Below are 17,206 nucleotides of genomic sequence, written 5' to 3'. Positions count from 1 at the left end.
CATTACCAATGCCAATAAATCTCGATACCCCAGGCATCATCGGCACTGGCAGCGGCAGAAAACTCCCAAAAACGCCTTTCCGCCTCTAGTCTGCCTTGTAGCCAACTATCCTCATCCTTTCTCACCTTCTGCCTATTCAATCCCGCCTATAAAAGGAACATATGACCCTGCTATCAGCAGAGGCAGAAGCACAGGCACAGGCACAGTCCACCGGGTCCTGGGGCTATTACCACTATCTGGAAACAATCGCCGGAAACATCAACGCGCACATCCCTATTTCGTTCCGCCACCGACTCGTATCGGCGATTCTGAAGCTCGATTCGTCCGTTAAACAGCGCTTGGATTGGTTGGGTCTTGACCTCGATTATAACAAATACAACAGCACTACGGTTACTGCTGTTATTCTTTGTGTCACGGCGACGGTCGTTTTTGCGATAAGTATTGCGGCTATCATCATGAGTGGCGGGAACTGGCGCAATCCGTTTAATAGGAGCTTTTGGAGTCGCACTCCCTCCTACGGCCCTGGTGGTGATGGGGCGCCACATGTGAGCGATAATGACTACAGTTACGTTACTGGTGGTGACATCGCACATGGACACGGTCATGACTATCCGCAATCGAGACCTGTCCATGCGGACGACGGACCCGATATTATCTTCCTCAAGCACCACAAGTACAAATATACGTTGGAGTTCCCCGCGTATGCGATGAGCGATGGCGCGCTGAGTGTGGGACAGCTACGGCAGCGTGCGGCGGAGGTGACGCGCACGCCGGATCCGCAGCGCATCAAGCTGCTTTACAAGGGGAAGTTGTTGGATGAGGATTGGGTGCAGTGCAGGGCGGAGGGTATGAAGCAGGAGTCGGAGGTGTTGTGTGTGGTGTCTGAGGTGGAGCCCGGGGAGAGCTCGGAGGGGGAGACCATGGATGTCCATGTCCCTGTTCAGAGGACTGGGACTGAGATGAGTGCGATGTCTGAGGGTGGACAGGGAGGCAGGAAGAGGAATCGGGGTAAGAGGGGAAGGAAGGGCAAGAATAAGAAGGAGACTCCTGTTGAACCGACCCTTTCGCAGCCGCCGGCTCCGCAGCCACAGGCGCATCCTCAGCCATTGAAACCAGCTATATCCACCAGCGCTTCGTCTCTCCCCGCGCCGGCTCCGAATCTGAACAGCTTCCACGCGCCGGCCGATAAAGTCAACGCGCTGGCAACCTACTTCCACGCCGAACTCCTACCCCCGTCCGAGGCGTATATCGCGTCACCACCGAGCGAGCCCAAGTACCGCGACTTCGAACACAAGAAGCTCACCGAGACCATCATGGCGCAGGTGCTGCTGAAGGCGGATTCGATCGATCATGAGGGAGACCAGGAAGTGCGGGGTGCGCGTAAGGCGTTGGTTAATGAGGCACAGGAGACGTCGCGTCGGTTGGATCAGGCTGCTAAAGCGTGATTGCTTTTATGTCGGTTTTGCTGGGTTTGCTTGTATATAAGGTTGTTGGATTTGGTATGGGATTGTCATAGATAGTGTTTAGTATAAGGCTGGAATGTAGAGGCGTTTAGATATCATGAAATACACATCTGCTAATCTGCTGGATATTTATGGTGTCCTCGATAACCTCAGGGGAACGGCTTGCACGGTCCAAATTAACGTTATCGAGAACAACCAGTCAAGAACCTTCTCAGTGTTCAGATGAAAAAGTCAATTGATAATAGATCAGGTGTCAGTTCAGCTCCTCAGAGCAAAATGTGAGAGATCACAGCACATGGGATGGTCTGTGTCAATTCATTCATTCATTGTCTATAATACTCTGTATAGTGGTTGCTTTTTCTTGTTCCTACTATGGATCTGGACTACTCAACGGTCGATTCCCCCTAAACTCGAACTAACACGACCACTCTTTAATTACCACTGGCGTCCTTCTCACCCGGTTCCTTTTTTCTTTCAAATTTTCTTTTGCATTTTCTCGCGTGCGCGTCTACCTTTTCTTGCTGTCTCAGAGCATACATCGAGGATCACTGTTTCTTCTACCAGCCACTGATCTAGCCTCGCGGGTGTAGAGTTCGCCGCTCCCCCCTCTCTTTTTCCCCTGGTCCTCTCTTCTCCATCTCCATCTCCATTTTTCTTCCCATCTTTCTCTACTCTTCGGAGTACTCTATTAATCTACCCATTATCATCTTTTTTTTTTTTTTATATACTCTACTATCCTTATAATCCATCTATTCACTTCTCTAATCTATCTCTCGATTGGTAAGCCTTATCCAAGGTACCTTCCTCTCCGGTTCCGCACCCTGAACCAGTATCCAGAAGCTCAGCTATTGACTATTTACTCTTCCCGCCAGTAGTTCCCCTTTTGCGCCGAGATTCCTCCTCTCCTCTGCCCTCGGTTTCTTGTCTCGTCTAAATTCTCCTTGATCTTTTCCTACTGTTCTTCTTCCTCTTCTCTCCTTACGAGTCGGAGTACAAACCCGCCCGCGCTTGTCCGACCCGGCCTGGTCTGCCGCCGTCCGCTATCGTTCATTCTCTTCTTTTCTTTTCTTTTTTTTTTTTATTTTTTTTATCAATTTCTTTCATTTCCTTCTTTCTCCCTGGAATGGCCCTGTCCAGCTAGCAAATATATTGGTCAGGTGGTCTTCTCATTATATTTCCCTGTCTATTCCTGGTCACAATTGGTGTTACGGGTTCAGCTGGTCTGGCCTCTTTTCTCTCTTTTCTCTAATTTACCCCTAAAAAAAGCAAAAAAAAGGATAAAAAAGATACTAGTGGAATGGCAACCACCGCTGCTTATTCCGCTGATATTCTAATGCCATCTGGCGGTGTGAACGGGGGCCAGGCACAATGGGACTATTCCGTTCCTGTCCGAGAAGACGTACGTCCCCTGTCCCTGTTTTTTTCTTGCTAAACCCAAGCAAACTGACGATCAGCAGAGCTTTAACCGCCGCTCCAAGTCCCGTACCTCCCATGATTCCCACCGAAAGTCCCGCGACCGCAATTCCAAGGAGTCCCGGAGCTCCTCCATGTCCAGACAGCCGTATATGCAGGAGTCGAATTATAATAGAAACTCCAGTCGTGGACGACGTGATCACAGCCGTGGACGTGGAAGTGAGGCGGGAAGCTCCAAAGGTGTCTATGGTCATGAGTCGGGGAGCCGGAGCGTCGGGAATGTGAGAGAGTCGACCAGTGGGGCTCCTCATGGCCTTACTGAGGAGGCCAAGTGGATTCATCGTGATAAGCTGGCCAAGATTGAAAGCGAGGAACTACACCAGGCCGCTCTTCTCTTCCATCGTCGTCCAGGCATCGAGACCAAGTCCTCTCGTGGGAGGAGTCAGGCGACACGCCAACGTGGTATCAGTGAGTCGTCTGAGACCGAGCCGACGGAGCACAACGAACCCTGGCCGAATATGAGCGAGGAGCAGCGGGAGTACATTAACGAATCTCCTAAGTCTTTCGAAGTCAATGGCGCAGCCACTGGCCCGCACGATGAGCGCAAGACCTGGGACCTTCGCAAGCCTGAAGAGATCGCCGAGGAAGCAATTGACGATGGTGCATCCAGCGTATACCGTAATCCCCATCTTCGCAAGAGCTCCTCCCGTATTCCCATTCCCAGGACTACTACCGCGCCTAACTTGCCCACCGAAGCACGCTCCCGAGCCCAGACCATGGGAGATGATGTCGACGCCTCTTCCCCCTCCAGGCCGCGTCGAGCTAGCGAGCCGATGACCATAGACGATTTTACACCCACGCCGAATGGAAGCAGACCCAACAGCCGGGGTGCCAACGCAACCATGCAGAGCGCTGGAGGCAGGAGACCGGCAGCTAAGAGTACTCAGGGGTCTACCAACCGCAAGACCTCGGCACCTGCAACGTCGAGAAAGACCACCAAGTCACGTACGACGTCGACAGCCAACGGCACGAGACCAACCGCCAGAGGCGACACCCGGCCCACGACGGCAGTGAATCGTCCCGAGGGCGATCCGCCATGGTTGGCGACCATGTACAAGCCGGATCCGCGTCTGCCTCCGGACCAGCAGATCATCCCCACGCATGCGCGCCAGATGATGCAACAGCAGTGGGAGAAGGAGGGTAAAACACCCACTACATACGATCGCGGATTCGCTCCATTGGCTATTGCTAGTGACGCTCCTCCTTCGAACAACAATAATGATAATAATGAGAAAACCGAGGAGCCACCAAAGGAAGAACAAATGCAGGAGAAATCAGAGAAGCCAGAGACAGAAGGAAATGGCACCTGGCCGCTCTCGCCATCCAAGAGCCCCGACCCGATATCTCCCAGTACAGGCACCGGGTACAGTCCGATGCCCAGGGTGCAAGATCCGCCTCCAGCGGCCTTGACGCCCAAATGGAGTCCACCCGTTGTGACTGCACAGGAGCCACCACCTCCGAAGGAGAAGAAGGGAGGCTGTGGCTGCTGTGTCGTTATGTAAAAGTTTTCATCCCTTCTTGTTTCCATCTTCTGCACCTCGAGTTTTGCGATTTCATTCCTTTGAAGATACCTCATTTTCTTTTTCACTTGTTCTTCAGCGATTATGGTAGGGTTGGTCGGTGTTTTGCTTGACATCCTTCATTTTTCTTTACATCTTTTGACATCTTCTCTTCCCTGACATCTATTTAATCCGTCCTTTTTGAATCTACACCAGCGAAACATCGCTAGCACAGTGCGTCGTCTTGCTGGTTCTTTTTTCCGATCGATCCTTTCACTCGTACCCATCTTGTTGTCAACTTGTTCTCTTGCATTCCGGTACTATATTTGTTGCATGTTTTCGGCTATGGTTCGAATGGTTATATAGTGCACAGTCAATACATTCATGTACTCCGTAGTAAATATCGCCATCTTTACTTTCTAGCAAGGTACACAACTCGCATGGAAACAAGAGCCGCATGACATGACATAAGCAACCCAAAGCCAGCACGTAACCCAACCTTGACATCACCGTATCTCCCACCAACCAACCACCAACCCCTCACCCCTCATACAAACAAAGAGCCCCCTTTTCTTTTACCTCTATATAAACAACGGAGATCCCATCTCCTGTCAATCGCCCACCATCACTTCCCTATTCACCCGACTCTTCGGCACGTTTGCCGCTCCTTCGCCCGCCGCTATGTCCGCTGCTAAGACTAAGGCTCAGAGCCTGATTAATGAGAACGCTGTTGGTGAGTGGCCGCCCTGCCTCGGCATTGAAGATTGCGTGTGCATGTACATTTGCGTGTGCTAATAAGTTATGGTGATGAAGTGGTCTTCTCGAAATCCTACTGCCCCTACTGCAACGCCACTAAGAGCCTCCTCAGCGACCTCGGTGCTAAGTACGAGGCTGTTGAGTTGGATCTGATCGGTACGTTCCTGTCCCTCCCTCCCCTACCTTCCCCAAATCTACTAGTACTATAAAGAGAGAACGAAGCTAATGAAAGGCGGCGCAGAGGGCGGAAGCGACATCCAGACCGCTCTGCAGGATATCTCGAACCAGAGGACCGTGCCCAACGTGTTCATTCAGCAGAAGCACATTGGTGGTAACTCGGACCTGCAGGGTAAGAAGGGTGAACTGCCGGGTTTGTTGAAGGCTGCCGGTGCTCTTTAAACTCGTTTGAGAGTTGAGTATATTGGATATATGGAATACATGACTTGAAGATAGAATTGAGTGCTTAGTAGAATACAGTCAGTACAGAGTAAAACAAGAGCAAAGAGGTTATACAATCTTCTGAACAACGGTCCCAACCGGCCTCTCCACAATCCCCATAACACCATCAACCACACTCCGTCGCGCAGCATCACTAGACACATTCTTCCCCGCGAGATAATTCAACCACACCAACCGACTGATTCTCTCATCACCAACCCGTCCCAACCAAGCAACCGGCTTCCCTGCCCCAGGCCGGAACAACGCATCAAGTTCCCCGCGCGAACTCCTTGTCAGAACCAGTATCTGTCCCTTCGGTACACTCTTCCGCTGTCCACCGCCGAAAAGACCCTTGAAGGAGTTCAGGGATGAGCCGAAGGTGTCGTCTTCGTATTCGCCTTGTGCGGAGGTACTCGCGTCAACGTTGGCGCGGGTATTAGCCTTTTGCGCGCGCGCGGTGATACCACGGACCCAGCCATCGCGCAAGTGCAGGAAATCTGTGTTCCGCGTAGGCACGATGCGGAAAGCCGTGCGCAGGCCGTCCTTCTTTAGGATCGCATCCCAGACATCATCGCCCTTTTCGGGGTCGAGAAGGAGGTTCTTGAGTTGTTGGCGCTCTCCTGGGACTAGAGACGTAGCGTAGTTCGCGCCCGCACCCCCGGTAACTGCGCTGGTATTATCGCCGGGTGGGTTCAGTGCGGTGCGGACGAGCCGCTGCTGGAGTTCCGAGATATCAGCCGTCGCGACGTACATCCCGACAACGTAGACCTGGATAGAGAGGAAAGAGACAGTGCGGATCCCCAGACCCAACAGCTGGTACTCATCCTCCTCCACCGATGATGGGATATCATCACCGGGATTCAAGTTCTCGTCAAGAGTCTTGGGAAGACGAATGGTACTCGGGAAATGCGGGATCGTGCTGGTTCCCGTCTCGACGAAGTCCGCGCCGTCTTGGCCCTCGATGCGGATTACGGAGTGTCCGCTTGCATCGTTAGGGAAGCCTGGTGGTCCGTCCATTTTCATGGCTCCGGAGCTGGTCTCGGTCCCGGATGCAGTACCATCTGTCTTGGCTTGTTCGGCCTGTTTGAGACCGAATACATCCAGCTCGATCACTCCGTACATCGCGACCGCGCAGGCTGCGATTCCCGCGGCGGACCGGGTCATCGACCGGCGGGTGTTGGCGATGTCTTGGGTTTTGCTTGGGCGTGCATTGCCGGTGCGGAGGGGGTTTGCGTTTGCGTTGCGGAGGGGAGAGGTTCGCGTTGAGAAGAGGCGGGCATTTCGTGTGTTGTGGAGGTATTGGCTGCGGATGCAGGGACCGCAGGTTCGTAAGGGTGATGCCATTTTGTAGATTGGTCTGTGTTTTGAATAGGTATTTTGGCTCTGGAGGATCGCTACGGATGGATGGTCTGATGGATCGGCGACGACGGACACGTGATGTGGGTCTACCCTGTTTCCTATTTGGGATGCTTATTGTACGGTGTTGGATTGGTGAAGCAAGTTGTATTTTTGATGAAGTATAACAATAGAACATGGTATTAACAAAACAACACAACAGAAAGACAGAAGAAAATTAGAAATCACGCACCCCCACGTCAATATCCTTCCGGCACTTATTACACACAAACGAAGAACAAACAGCACAGGTAAACATGGTATCATCCCCCAGCCCATCCGCGATTATCTTATCTCTGGGCCTTGTCGCAAAACGACCCGTCTGTACACACGCAAGAGATACACCAGGGGGCTTCACACAAGGAAGCATCTGACCCCAGCAGCACTCACACTCGAACTGCAACCCGACATCGAACTCCCAATGCTCGACGGGACGCCACCCGTGCAGACAGTTAAACGGAACGGTGCGCTTGGTATATTGAATGATGTGCGCTTCTGTTTCGTCGTCGTAATCCATGCAGTTGACTGCCTCGTCTTCGTTGTCCGTGGTTTGCGGAGTCTCAGGACCACTATCGTCCTCGTCCGATGTCGAATAAGCCTCGTCTTCGAGGCAGTCAAGTTGTTCCTGCATGGTCTTGCATGGCCATCCTTCGCATGTTTCGACGTCCCGGAGACAATGCCAGCACCATTTCGCGCCACAGCGGCAGCACATACTGTTGCATGCGTCGTCGTCGTCGTCGTCCCTTTCCACCGCCGTGCGACACTTGGGGCACCGCTTTGCACCGACCTCCTTCAAAGCCCGGTCTAACTCTGGTGTGATATTATCGTCCCTAGCACATACCTGCTCTTCATGAGCAACTTGAATACAAGTAGTGCAGATAGCAACATCACACTCCGGACAGCTGATAACAGACTCCTCGTCCTCTTGCATCGATGACACAGACGCACGCAGCCCCGGAAACAGCCGCGGGGCCAAGAAAGCCGAGCATTTAGGAACAGGACAATAGCACCGCTCCGCAGTATTCCATTCCTCATGCTTCTCTTTGAATATCTCTACCTCGGTGCCTGTAAGCACTTGTCGACCGATGGCGAGAGGAATAGCCATCCCGCAGCATCGAGGCGGCATGCATTTTTCGTTCTGGGTTGCGAGTAGGAAGAACGTGCGGAGGCAGCTGTGGCAACTGAGGCCGTTGCACTCGATGCACGTCTGCAGTGGCTTGCCTCCGATAGGCAGCGAGCAATAGACGCAGGCGCCAACAACGACGTTGGTGTTGGAGGTAGCATCGTTCTCAGCGGCGCTGAAGTACAGTTCCAAGTCCTCCTCGCCAGTGTCGACTTCAGTCTCGAGATCTGATAATTCGTCGTCGTTGCCAGAATCCAGACTGGAACATTCAGGATAATACTCAGGCACGAGGATCTCGACTATCCCGATAACTAATCCAAAGACGAAGAGACATAGACTACCCAGGATGAGGAACGGGAGATCATAATAGCCACAGCCTCCTTCGATTGGCATAGTCTGCTCGAACAAGCTCTTGGTATAAAAAACGATGGCTTGCCATGGAGATGGCCTTTCCTGGATGTCTTCAAACTGGATGTCTTGAAGTTGTTTGACGTTGATTCTGGCGGCCATTTTGGTTGTTAGCTTGTTGGTTTTGAAAAATTGTTGATAGAATGTTGTAAGTAGGTGAGTTGATGGAAGGAAGATGGAAAGAGGAGACTCGGATTGATTCAGGTAGATTCATTTATGGTGCCTGTGCTATCTGCTGCCTATATTATTTGTATATAAGACCTAGTAAAAAGGGATTTCGACTGTAGTTCGCGAACTCTGGTTCAGGCGCCAATGAGTGTTGACTAGGGCTTTTTGAAATTGACATAGAAGCAAAGCGTAATCGAGTTCGGTTCTATCTTTTAGGAGACTATCTGCCTATCTAGAAGATATGTCATTCATACTCTTTTAATGCTCGATGCTACTTTTTATTTAGTAGAGAAAGGAATATATGTTGCCCATTTTGTAAGGCTCTTTTCTTCCTGTGAAGGTGAATAGGCTCCGTCGCAAGCAGATGAGGGCAGGACTGTGAATACTATTCATCATTGCTATCTTGCTTCCAGGAAGATGTGGTCAGTACAAGACTTTTGAGTGGCAAAATCATACGGGCTACTCGCATCTCCATGACTACAAGACCTACTTCTTGATAACATGATCATTTGAAGCAGACCCTGAGGATACACTGACGGAGCGCTGCGCTTACGATTTATTACTCAAAGACCTGCGTGTAGTAGTCAGGCCAGCGTTGGTGTATGGTTGTCACGAATCGTGTCTCGAAAAATACGGACCTGGTCAAAGACTTGTGGCTCTCTGGGACAAGATATACTCACCATAAAATACAGTGCAGTAAGTGGCTTGACACTTTTTCGTTAGACAGTTTCTCACGATTTTCTCAGCATAGATGCCAATTCGACCACAACGAGGTTTTACAGCTTTCAGACTTTCGGAACTCCAGCGCCAGGTTTCGAAGACAAACGGACACTGTGCCCATTGGTGTCGAGAGCGGATGGAATGAGACTAGGCCACGACTATATGCATACAATAACCGTAACTTATTGGTACAAGAGGGTTTGTCCCACCTTTTTTGCTGGACAAATGGTCGAATGATTGAGTGAAAACTGATGCAGAAGCATCGAACGTGGGTGCCAAAGCTCTCGTGAAATTGAGAATGAAGTAAGCTGAAATACCCCATTGCACACAGAAGTGTTTTTATTGTTGAATAACTGATAGAATACTCAGATCACCCCAGCAGTCGCAGTAGCGCCCCTTTGACAGAAAGGCTACTTCAACAATGGCATGACTTGACGCAAGTGGTTGAAAAAGCTAGACTCTTGACGCCAAAAGAGACGCAATGAGGTTAAAAAGGTATTGGTCAAGTACCACCATGAATATAAGTCAAGCAACGAGCCGCCATAGGTATCGAAAGGCCGGGGGAAAGACAAGAAATAAGACTTGCAATGAGAAAATGGCGCGCAAAGAATATTGTCAAGAGAAGAAAAAATCGGACAGAGGAAATTGATACTGTTCGGAAGAAAAGCCGAGACTAATGCAAAGAGAGCAACGGCGCTTTTTATGTGATCGCAACAGCAGAGGACCCCATAGATGTGGCACACATCTTTCTTATTCGTTTACATTTCCGGCATGAGAAAGCACCAAGGAGAGCGAGGAAGCGATCAGGGCTCACAAGGCCGTTATACGGCAAGCGGTGATGTCCAAGCACCGGACCCAAAGTCGCGGTAAAAAGAGAGGCTTCTAAGCCCCAAAGACAAGCATTATATGTCTGCGAAAAGCCAGCCACGACGATGGAGCACCCACAGCAAGCAGAATAGATCAAGCTCAAGGTTCTCGTCTGTCGTCTGAAGCAGAATTTAGAGAGCATTTTAATCCCAGACGGCCCAAGAAGCGGCCGTCCATAAGGCTGTCGACCAAGAACAGCGCATTGACCTAGCTACTACAGTCGGACATACTCTGGTTGCTTGCTTGAGCAAACCCACTCCGTACTCAGCATCTTTGATGGTTATCCAAACTGTAATCCTGTTATCTATCTCATCGCCTTCCTATTGAGAAAGGACGGTTCGCTCTACTCACGGAAGACTGTCCGGAAGTTACAGTTACTTGATAGATCAATGGATGGCGGGAGAAAGAGATAATGATTGTACAGGGCGTGCCAACAACCAGGCTTGTAGTTCGCATGTATAAACCCGTGCGAGCGAATTGGGCCATTCGAATCCCCAGCTCGTATTTCCGAGCAAAGGTCGAGGACTCTCGTACAGCGATATCTAAAGAGGGGAAGAAAGAAAGAAAAAAAAGAGACAAAAAAAAAAAAAAAAAAAACTAGATACTGACGAAATGATATTCCTATCTAAGCTAGTGTAGCCATCGATGAGAATATCGAATCTAGAGAGGAAAAAAAAAAAAAAAAAAGATAACATCCCCCGAGCCGGAATCGAGCCAGCGACCTTTCGGTTACAATATTCCATTACAGCCGAACGTCATATCCAACTAGACCATCAGGGGTTGTCAGATAAACACTATATTTAATATAACCTTTATGAACAAAAAACTTCGGACAAGAACTTTCCTGATATACCGTTTTTCTTTCTGTGGATGTATTGCATGATGACACTACAGCTTCAGGAAATGTCCATTGGGTAAGGGGGCCAATGTCACGGGCTCGGAAACTAGTAGATAATAACGAAATAATATTCCTATCTAGACTAGGTTGTAGCCATCGACGAGGATATCGAATCTGGAGAGAAGAAAGGAGAGGAACTATCTAGAGGATGAAAGAGGTTCTTTATAACTACTGTACGGCGGGTTTCTACGCATGTCGGCTTGGTTCGGTGTCTTTTGTCATTATTAGCCGTAGACGCACTGTCAAGCCGTATGCGCGACGTCGAGCCAAAGGAATTGTTATTATAGCAGCGTCAATCCACCTCTAATAACTTTACCTCCAGAAGCGTCGGGAACAGCCCAAAGTCGGCTTGCTTGCAGTCAAGTGTTCGACGACATACTTTGCAGGCCCAAAATTTCAAAATGGTATGTATATCATGAAAGGTTTCTGGGGGACAGCGCCGTAAACTTAGGGGCTATCTGACCGGTGTGGAGGTCCGGTAGTGCAGGACGAAAATTAGGATAGCTCCAAATCTTCCAATCGCTGTGCTTTAGCTCAGGGTAAGGTGAACGGGCAGAACAAGTGGATACGAAAAGCGCCATACAGAGGACGCTAAACAAAGAGAAGCAGTAGTGCATCGGCTCTGATTCAATTGGAATGGTAAAGTCGTCATTGCCAGGTTGCATCTAAAAAAATCTTGGACCGGGGTCTGAATTCCTTTTTTGGCGCAATTAACTTGCCTCTGGAACTTGGTCTTCTGTGATTTGTATGCATATGGTGGTGATGGAGGCTGAACCTGAGTAGGAAGTAGAAACCCAGTCCTTTTCTGACCTATTGGCAGACATCTCAATAAACCCCACCATAGCACCCATTTCGACTAAGATGCCTGACTTTTGCCAAGAATACACAAAATGACGAGAGATCTGTCCTCCGCAGACAATACCACGGTATTAACCCTGCAACTATAAAACAATGTGAGAGCAGGTTCCTCTTTCCCCAGGGATATACGACATGTGGGGTGGCACTCATGTCGTCGGTTCGAAGCGCTTTTTCAAAAGAATATAAATCACGTTAGTTAGTGTCTGGAAAATTTGTAATAATGATTGCCCTAGTTATGACTTACGTGCAGGATGTAACTCAGGATATTCTTTTTTTTGGCTCTGGTGGCAAAATTACAGCCCAAACTTTAACAAAAACCCCTGATGGTCTAGTTGGATATGACGTTCGGCTGTAATGGAATATTGTAACCGAAAGGTCGCTGGCTCGATTCCGGCTCGGGGGATGTTGTCTTTTTTTTTTTTGTCTTTCCTCTCTAGATTCGATATTCTCATCGATGGCTACACTAGCTTAGATAGGAATATCATTTCGTCAGTATCTAGTAGTGTGTGTGTGTGTGTGTGTCTATTTTACGTCGAGGTTCGGGCCTTTCCACGCATCCTTGGGAACCTCGGAAGCGGAAAAACTCTGGTCCCGGTGCGGGACATACGACGGGCAGATCGAGACTGCCTGTCACCTAGCTAAACTACCATCTATCATCTATATACAGGTAGCCTCCCGCGCGGGGGGCTGCTTGGGTTTTCATGACTGTCAAAGCAGCAAAATTGCGCGTATTGGTTTGCAACAAAAGAAAAAGCATGAACGCGAACAAGAGGGGCAGGGCAGGGGTACAATAAAAGGGGAAAGGAAGGGGAGAGAGAGAGAGAGGAAGGGAGACCGGAGGTAAGCCTGGATGTCCCTGGATTTGGTGAGTTTTGATGGCCTAATGTCGTCGGCAGATATCTGTATAGAAGTTGGATTCTCCCAGCCAGCCTGCAAATGCGGTGTTTCCAGCCTTTGTGTGGAGGATATCGGTCACAGGCTGGCGGCCCCATGGATGTGCTGCTGCTTTGCGGCCCTCCCTGCAGTGATAGAAATGGGATGGTTCCTTTCTGCGGCCGCAGGAGCATGTCAGCAGGGCGTCATCATGTTTAAAGCGTTCATGGTACTCTGCAAAGTCACCATGTCCGCTCCTGGCGGCGAGGAGGCGGCCCAGGGCTGCTCGTGGAAGGAGGAGCTCTGGGGGGCGCTTTTCCAGGCCTATCCTGAGGTCCTTGTATCGTTTGGGGGCCTTTTCTGCCCAGAACTGTGTGAAGGCATGCCAGTGCATCCTCTGTGCTATTCGTCTGGCAGCTGCTATTGACGCAGGTGCTATAGGGAGATACAGGGGCCCGTGGCAGCCCATCTTGGCTTCTTTGTCGGCTTCTTCGTTGCCTTCAACGCCTGTGTGCCCAGGGACCCACTTCACGTGCACCCTGCCTTCCTGTATGCCTGGTGCTCTGGTGCGGTTTGGCCATGTTTGGGCGGCTTCTTGGAAGCTCCTGGATACTGACTGGCTTGATCCTGTGGGCTGGCCTTGGAGTTGCTGTACTGCTTCCAGGTTGTCCAGACAGATGTATATGTCTATGGTATGCTTGGCTCTGGGGTTCTTGAGGGCAGCATGCAGGCCCTGCAGGGCGGCTCTGGCTTCTGCATCAAAGACTTCTTGATTGGGGAGCTTTGTGTGCCCATGGAAAATCTTGGTCTTGTTGGGGCCCCAATAGCTCACCCAGCCTGTACCTGCGGCTGTGCTCTCCTTTTCTTTGGATCCATCTGTGTAGACCACCATTGCTGGTTGTGGGATGGAAGAGAGCCATCTCTGGAACTCCTCCCTGGATTGTGTCTTAGAAATCGCGGTTGGCTGCCCTTTGGGTGCTGGATTTGAGACCCAGGGGGTTGTCTGCAGCGGGTCAATCTGTTCAAATAGGTGGAAGTTTGTTGGGTCAATGGCTCGGAGTAGGCGGTCAGTATCTAGTAGTAGTAGTAGTAGTTGCTATTTTACGTCGGAAAGTGGCACGTGCGCTGGTCACGTGCCCACAGAGATCCCGGAGCGGAATATACGACGGGCGAAGCAGACTCGCCTATCTAGTAGCTAAGCTAATTTTATCATACATGCTGGCATAGGCTCGCTAACAAGAGCCCGCCTATAATCATTGGGGCCGCTTTCAAAGGCGATACACAATCTGTGGAGGAAGGGAAGGAGGAAAAAAAAAGGGGGGAATAGGAGGGAGGGTGTGAAGTGTTTTGAGGTGGGGTTTTTCAGTGCGCAGGGCATGTTGTGCGGTAAAAATGAGATCTCTGCAACTATTCATGGAAGTTTCTTGTTCCTGACTTAGAGCGCAGGATCTCATCTACCTGTTGGTTTCCCCATGGATGTGAGGATGCCTTGTGGCCCTTTCGACAATTCGTCAGTATCTACTAGTCCGAGCCCGTGATCACTCACACACATGGTCACGTGCGCTGCTGAAGCCGCCCTAGCTACTAGAGAAAATCAACCATTTTCACCCACTAAAAATTCTAGGAGATATATATGGCCCAAGCAGAAAAAAAAAAGAACCTTACTATCCCCCGAGCCGGAATCGAGCCAGCGACCTTTCGGTTACAATATTCCATTACAGCCGAACGTCATATCCAACTAGACCATCAGGGGTTGCGAGGATACCAGACGAAAGTAATAAAGTACTATCAAGAGTTTGATTGTGAGGTGATATTTATGGTGCAGTGGGCCTGGGATACAACAGTACACAGTGCTTTTGTCACAACCTGGCTTCTCTCGTATCGTACCTAGGGTCCTAGTTAGTTGAGTCTCAGTTGGGGGCACTCACCTGAGTGTCCTTCACGTCGTCGTATATCGATAGTGACTTTTAGGGTCTGTCCGGTGATGCAATAATGCGTCGCTTGGTATATCGCCCCAGCCAGGCTACGTAAACAAGTAAGGTCGATAAGGTGACGAAATAGAGAAACAAGGCCAACTGAGTACGTATACTCAGGTCATAATCCCTGCCTTGCTCACTGATCATTCCGTTTGAGCATATCCCATGATTCTGCCTTGACTCTCCGCATCATCACGTGAGAGTGATACGATAAGGTCTGTAACAGCTTTGCATTCAAATTCTTTTCCAACATTAACACAAAACTGCTGATTGGGGGGCAAGCAACTGCGCAAATTCTCAATGTGACGCGGGTAAATTCACTTGACAAGCTGGCATTAAAGGATCGGATTACAAATACAGCCCTAACAAAATCTTTCATTTCAAATGACAGGGCAAAAAAATACTTTCCCCCGAGCCGGAATCGAGCCAGCGACCTTTCGGTTACAATCTCCATTACAGCCGAACGTCATATCCAACTAGACCATCAGGGGTTAGATACCATTATTTATAAGTTTTATTCTCTATAACCTAATTTAAGGACTCAGCTTTTCTTCATATTAGTACAATTATAGGATGCATAGGCTCTTTCTAGTGAATATACCTACTGACTCTTCGTTGATTGATTACAGTTGTATCGATAAATGAGGCTTTTAGAGGCACATGGGGGAGGCGTTGAATCCCCGTCGAATTCATATTTGGCGATTGTTGGTCTTCAGAATCCGATGCCACATAGGGTTTGTGTCACAACCTGGCTTCTCTCGTATCGTAACCTAGGGTTTTAGTTAGTTAAGTCTCAGTTGGGGGCACTCACCTGAGTGTCCTTCGTCGTTGTCGTTATATCGGTTAGACCCCTAGGGTCTATGTCGTAGTGCGCCGCGTGGTATATCGCCCCAGTAAGGCTCCGTAACAAAGTATGCGCTGCTTGGTATATCACCCCAGCCAGGCTCCGTAAACAAGTAAATCCGATAAGGGTAATGAAGTAGAGAAACAAGGCCAACTAAGTACATATACTTAGTTGTTGGTTTAGTGCTGACGAGTCTGAACTAGAAAGGTAACCAATGCTTGATTGATGAGGACAATCGCGAAGAACTAAACTAAGTACATGAATGAGTATCCTTATATATCCTCCACGATATCAGTATAACATCCCCGAAGTATACTGGTATACCCTATACAGAGCTAACAGTATAACTCCCGACTTGTATACCTGTATACCTCCTGCAGGTCACGTGAGGTATGTCGTACTTCCTTAATGCTCAGGTCATAATCCCTGCTTAACTCACTGATCATCCCGCTGAGCATACCCAATGGTTCTGCCTTAACTCCCCGCATCGTCACGTGAGGCTGACAGGATAAGGTCTGTAACAGTTTGTTCCTATACTGATTCTAAGATCAGAGTCTCAAAGCACCTTGACAGCTGGCTCGTCCAAGATTTCGTCGTGGAATGGCCTGCGAGTATACACCCCCTACACGGGCGTCAGTTCGTAGGGGCAGTTTCGATGTGTGGGGGCCGTTCTTTCATGTTCTTTGTTCGAGAAGCCTGGGCTTCTACTCAATGATATCTTGTATGTCCATTTCTCGTGACAGAACCTGCCTGCTCCCTAGGCTGAATATATCCTGAGATGAGGCTCACGGTAGATCGTCGCTCCAGGAGATATAACTGGTGGTACTGTGTCGGCACTTGTTCGGCATTATGCCACGACTCCGTTGAAGTTGGAGATCTGATACAATACAAGCGAAAGACAAGGCGATGAAAAGGATGACCGCTGGTAAGAAGCTATCAGGCCACTGAGTGTCAACTTCAAGTCCCAGATGCACCTAAACCGAGCCAAAAAATAATAATAATAATAAAAATAAAAATAAATTCCCAAAATGGCCTAGATGCAGCGTCGACCTGTCGGGAAAATTTGCTATTTTAGAATCATGATTAAGGCTGAGCCGACAAACTACTGCTTCTCTCTGCTTCCCTGCCGTGTGGCCCCTTACGCTTTCGCTTGCTCTGCCCTTTCAAATTACGAGAATGATTTTCTTTCCCACGAGGGCGGCAGCCATTAGATCCATTTGGAACCATGTTGAAGGATGCCCTAACTTTCCGGAATAAGTGACTACATTCATTGTTCCTAGAAGTGATGTTATCGTCGCAGAGTGAATCAATGCTGCTGTTATGATAATTCAAATTCCCCAACCTCTTTACATGTGTCACAACCTAGCTTCTCTTCGTATCGTAACCTAAGGTTCTAGTTAGTTAAGTCTCAGTTGGGGCACTCACCTGAGTGTCCTTCGTCGTCGTC

At 49.5% G+C, this 17,206-nt stretch overlaps 7 protein-coding genes and 4 non-coding genes across 11 annotated transcripts; 5 read left to right on the top strand and 6 right to left on the bottom strand.

Annotated features, from left to right (window-relative positions):
• Nucleotides 1-455: 455 nt before the first annotated feature.
• Nucleotides 456-1,445, top strand: ASPGLDRAFT_116047 (BAG family molecular chaperone regulator; the record flags this gene model as incomplete). The annotated part of the gene is made up of 1 exon (XM_022539739.1): nucleotides 456-1,445. One exon carries the CDS (start codon nucleotides 456-458, stop codon nucleotides 1,443-1,445), a length of 990 nt encoding a protein of 329 aa, XP_022406337.1.
• Nucleotides 1,446-2,796: 1,351 nt separating this feature from the next.
• ASPGLDRAFT_21755 (uncharacterized protein) lies at nucleotides 2,797-4,438 on the top strand (the record flags this gene model as incomplete). The annotated part of the gene is made up of 2 exons (XM_022543127.1): nucleotides 2,797-2,862; nucleotides 2,921-4,438. 2 exons carry the CDS (start codon nucleotides 2,797-2,799, stop codon nucleotides 4,436-4,438), a joined length of 1,584 nt encoding a protein of 527 aa, XP_022406336.1.
• A 678-nt stretch (nucleotides 4,439-5,116) lies between these two features.
• ASPGLDRAFT_31351 (glutaredoxin) lies at nucleotides 5,117-5,590 on the top strand (the record flags this gene model as incomplete). Its single annotated transcript, XM_022544044.1, has 3 exons — nucleotides 5,117-5,168; nucleotides 5,249-5,347; nucleotides 5,433-5,590. The coding sequence occupies 3 exons, from the start codon at nucleotides 5,117-5,119 to the stop codon at nucleotides 5,588-5,590; spliced, it is 309 nt and encodes a 102-aa protein (XP_022406335.1).
• Nucleotides 5,591-5,698: 108 nt separating this feature from the next.
• ASPGLDRAFT_63128 (chalcone isomerase domain-containing protein) lies at nucleotides 5,699-6,973 on the bottom strand (the record flags this gene model as incomplete). Its single annotated transcript, XM_022548619.1, has 1 exon — nucleotides 5,699-6,973. One exon carries the CDS (start codon nucleotides 6,971-6,973, stop codon nucleotides 5,699-5,701), a length of 1,275 nt encoding a protein of 424 aa, XP_022406334.1.
• Nucleotides 6,974-7,670: 697 nt separating this feature from the next.
• On the bottom strand, nucleotides 7,671-8,219 carry ASPGLDRAFT_101920 (uncharacterized protein; the record flags this gene model as incomplete). The annotated part of the gene is made up of 1 exon (XM_022539421.1): nucleotides 7,671-8,219. A coding segment is annotated over one exon (549 nt), but the record flags the coding sequence as incomplete, so codon positions are not given.
• Nucleotides 8,220-11,004: 2,785 nt separating this feature from the next.
• Nucleotides 11,005-11,090, bottom strand: ASPGLDRAFT_t4. The gene has a single exon. It is a non-coding gene; the product is annotated as a tRNA-Tyr (tRNA).
• Nucleotides 11,091-12,383: 1,293 nt separating this feature from the next.
• On the top strand, nucleotides 12,384-12,469 carry ASPGLDRAFT_t6. The gene has a single exon. It is a non-coding gene; the product is annotated as a tRNA-Tyr (tRNA).
• Nucleotides 12,470-12,696: 227 nt separating this feature from the next.
• Nucleotides 12,697-13,590, bottom strand: ASPGLDRAFT_41697 (uncharacterized protein; the record flags this gene model as incomplete). The annotated part of the gene is made up of 1 exon (XM_022545468.1): nucleotides 12,697-13,590. A coding segment is annotated over exon 1 (274 nt), but the record flags the coding sequence as incomplete, so codon positions are not given.
• Nucleotides 13,591-14,606: 1,016 nt separating this feature from the next.
• On the bottom strand, nucleotides 14,607-14,692 carry ASPGLDRAFT_t3. Its single transcript has one exon. It is a non-coding gene; the product is annotated as a tRNA-Tyr (tRNA).
• A 629-nt stretch (nucleotides 14,693-15,321) lies between these two features.
• ASPGLDRAFT_t2 lies at nucleotides 15,322-15,406 on the bottom strand. Its single transcript has one exon. It is a non-coding gene; the product is annotated as a tRNA-Tyr (tRNA).
• Nucleotides 15,407-16,247: 841 nt separating this feature from the next.
• Nucleotides 16,248-16,756, top strand: ASPGLDRAFT_280823 (uncharacterized protein). Its single transcript, XM_022543721.1, has 3 exons — nucleotides 16,248-16,272; nucleotides 16,333-16,480; nucleotides 16,554-16,756. The coding sequence occupies exons 2-3, from the start codon at nucleotides 16,360-16,362 to the stop codon at nucleotides 16,667-16,669; spliced, it is 237 nt and encodes a 78-aa protein (XP_022406331.1). The 5' UTR covers nucleotides 16,248-16,272; nucleotides 16,333-16,359; the 3' UTR covers nucleotides 16,670-16,756.
• The last annotated feature ends 450 nt before the right edge of the window (nucleotides 16,757-17,206 follow it).

This window comes from Aspergillus glaucus (assembly GCF_001890805.1).
Source record: "Aspergillus glaucus CBS 516.65 unplaced genomic scaffold ASPGLscaffold_1, whole genome shotgun sequence".
Classification (NCBI taxonomy): domain Eukaryota; kingdom Fungi; phylum Ascomycota; class Eurotiomycetes; order Eurotiales; family Aspergillaceae; genus Aspergillus; species Aspergillus glaucus.
The sequence above is the reverse complement of the archived record's forward strand: the minus strand, read 5'-3'. Positions and strand labels throughout refer to the sequence as shown.

Coding starts and splice junctions, on each gene's coding strand:
- ASPGLDRAFT_280823 (XM_022543721.1), top strand. CDS start 16,360: ATGGCCTGCGAGTATACACCCCCTACACGGGCGTCAGTTCGTAGGGGC. Junction 16,481..16,553: donor CTTCTACTCAATGATATCTT/GTATGTCCATTT, acceptor GGCTCACGGTAG/ATCGTCGCTCCAGGAGATAT.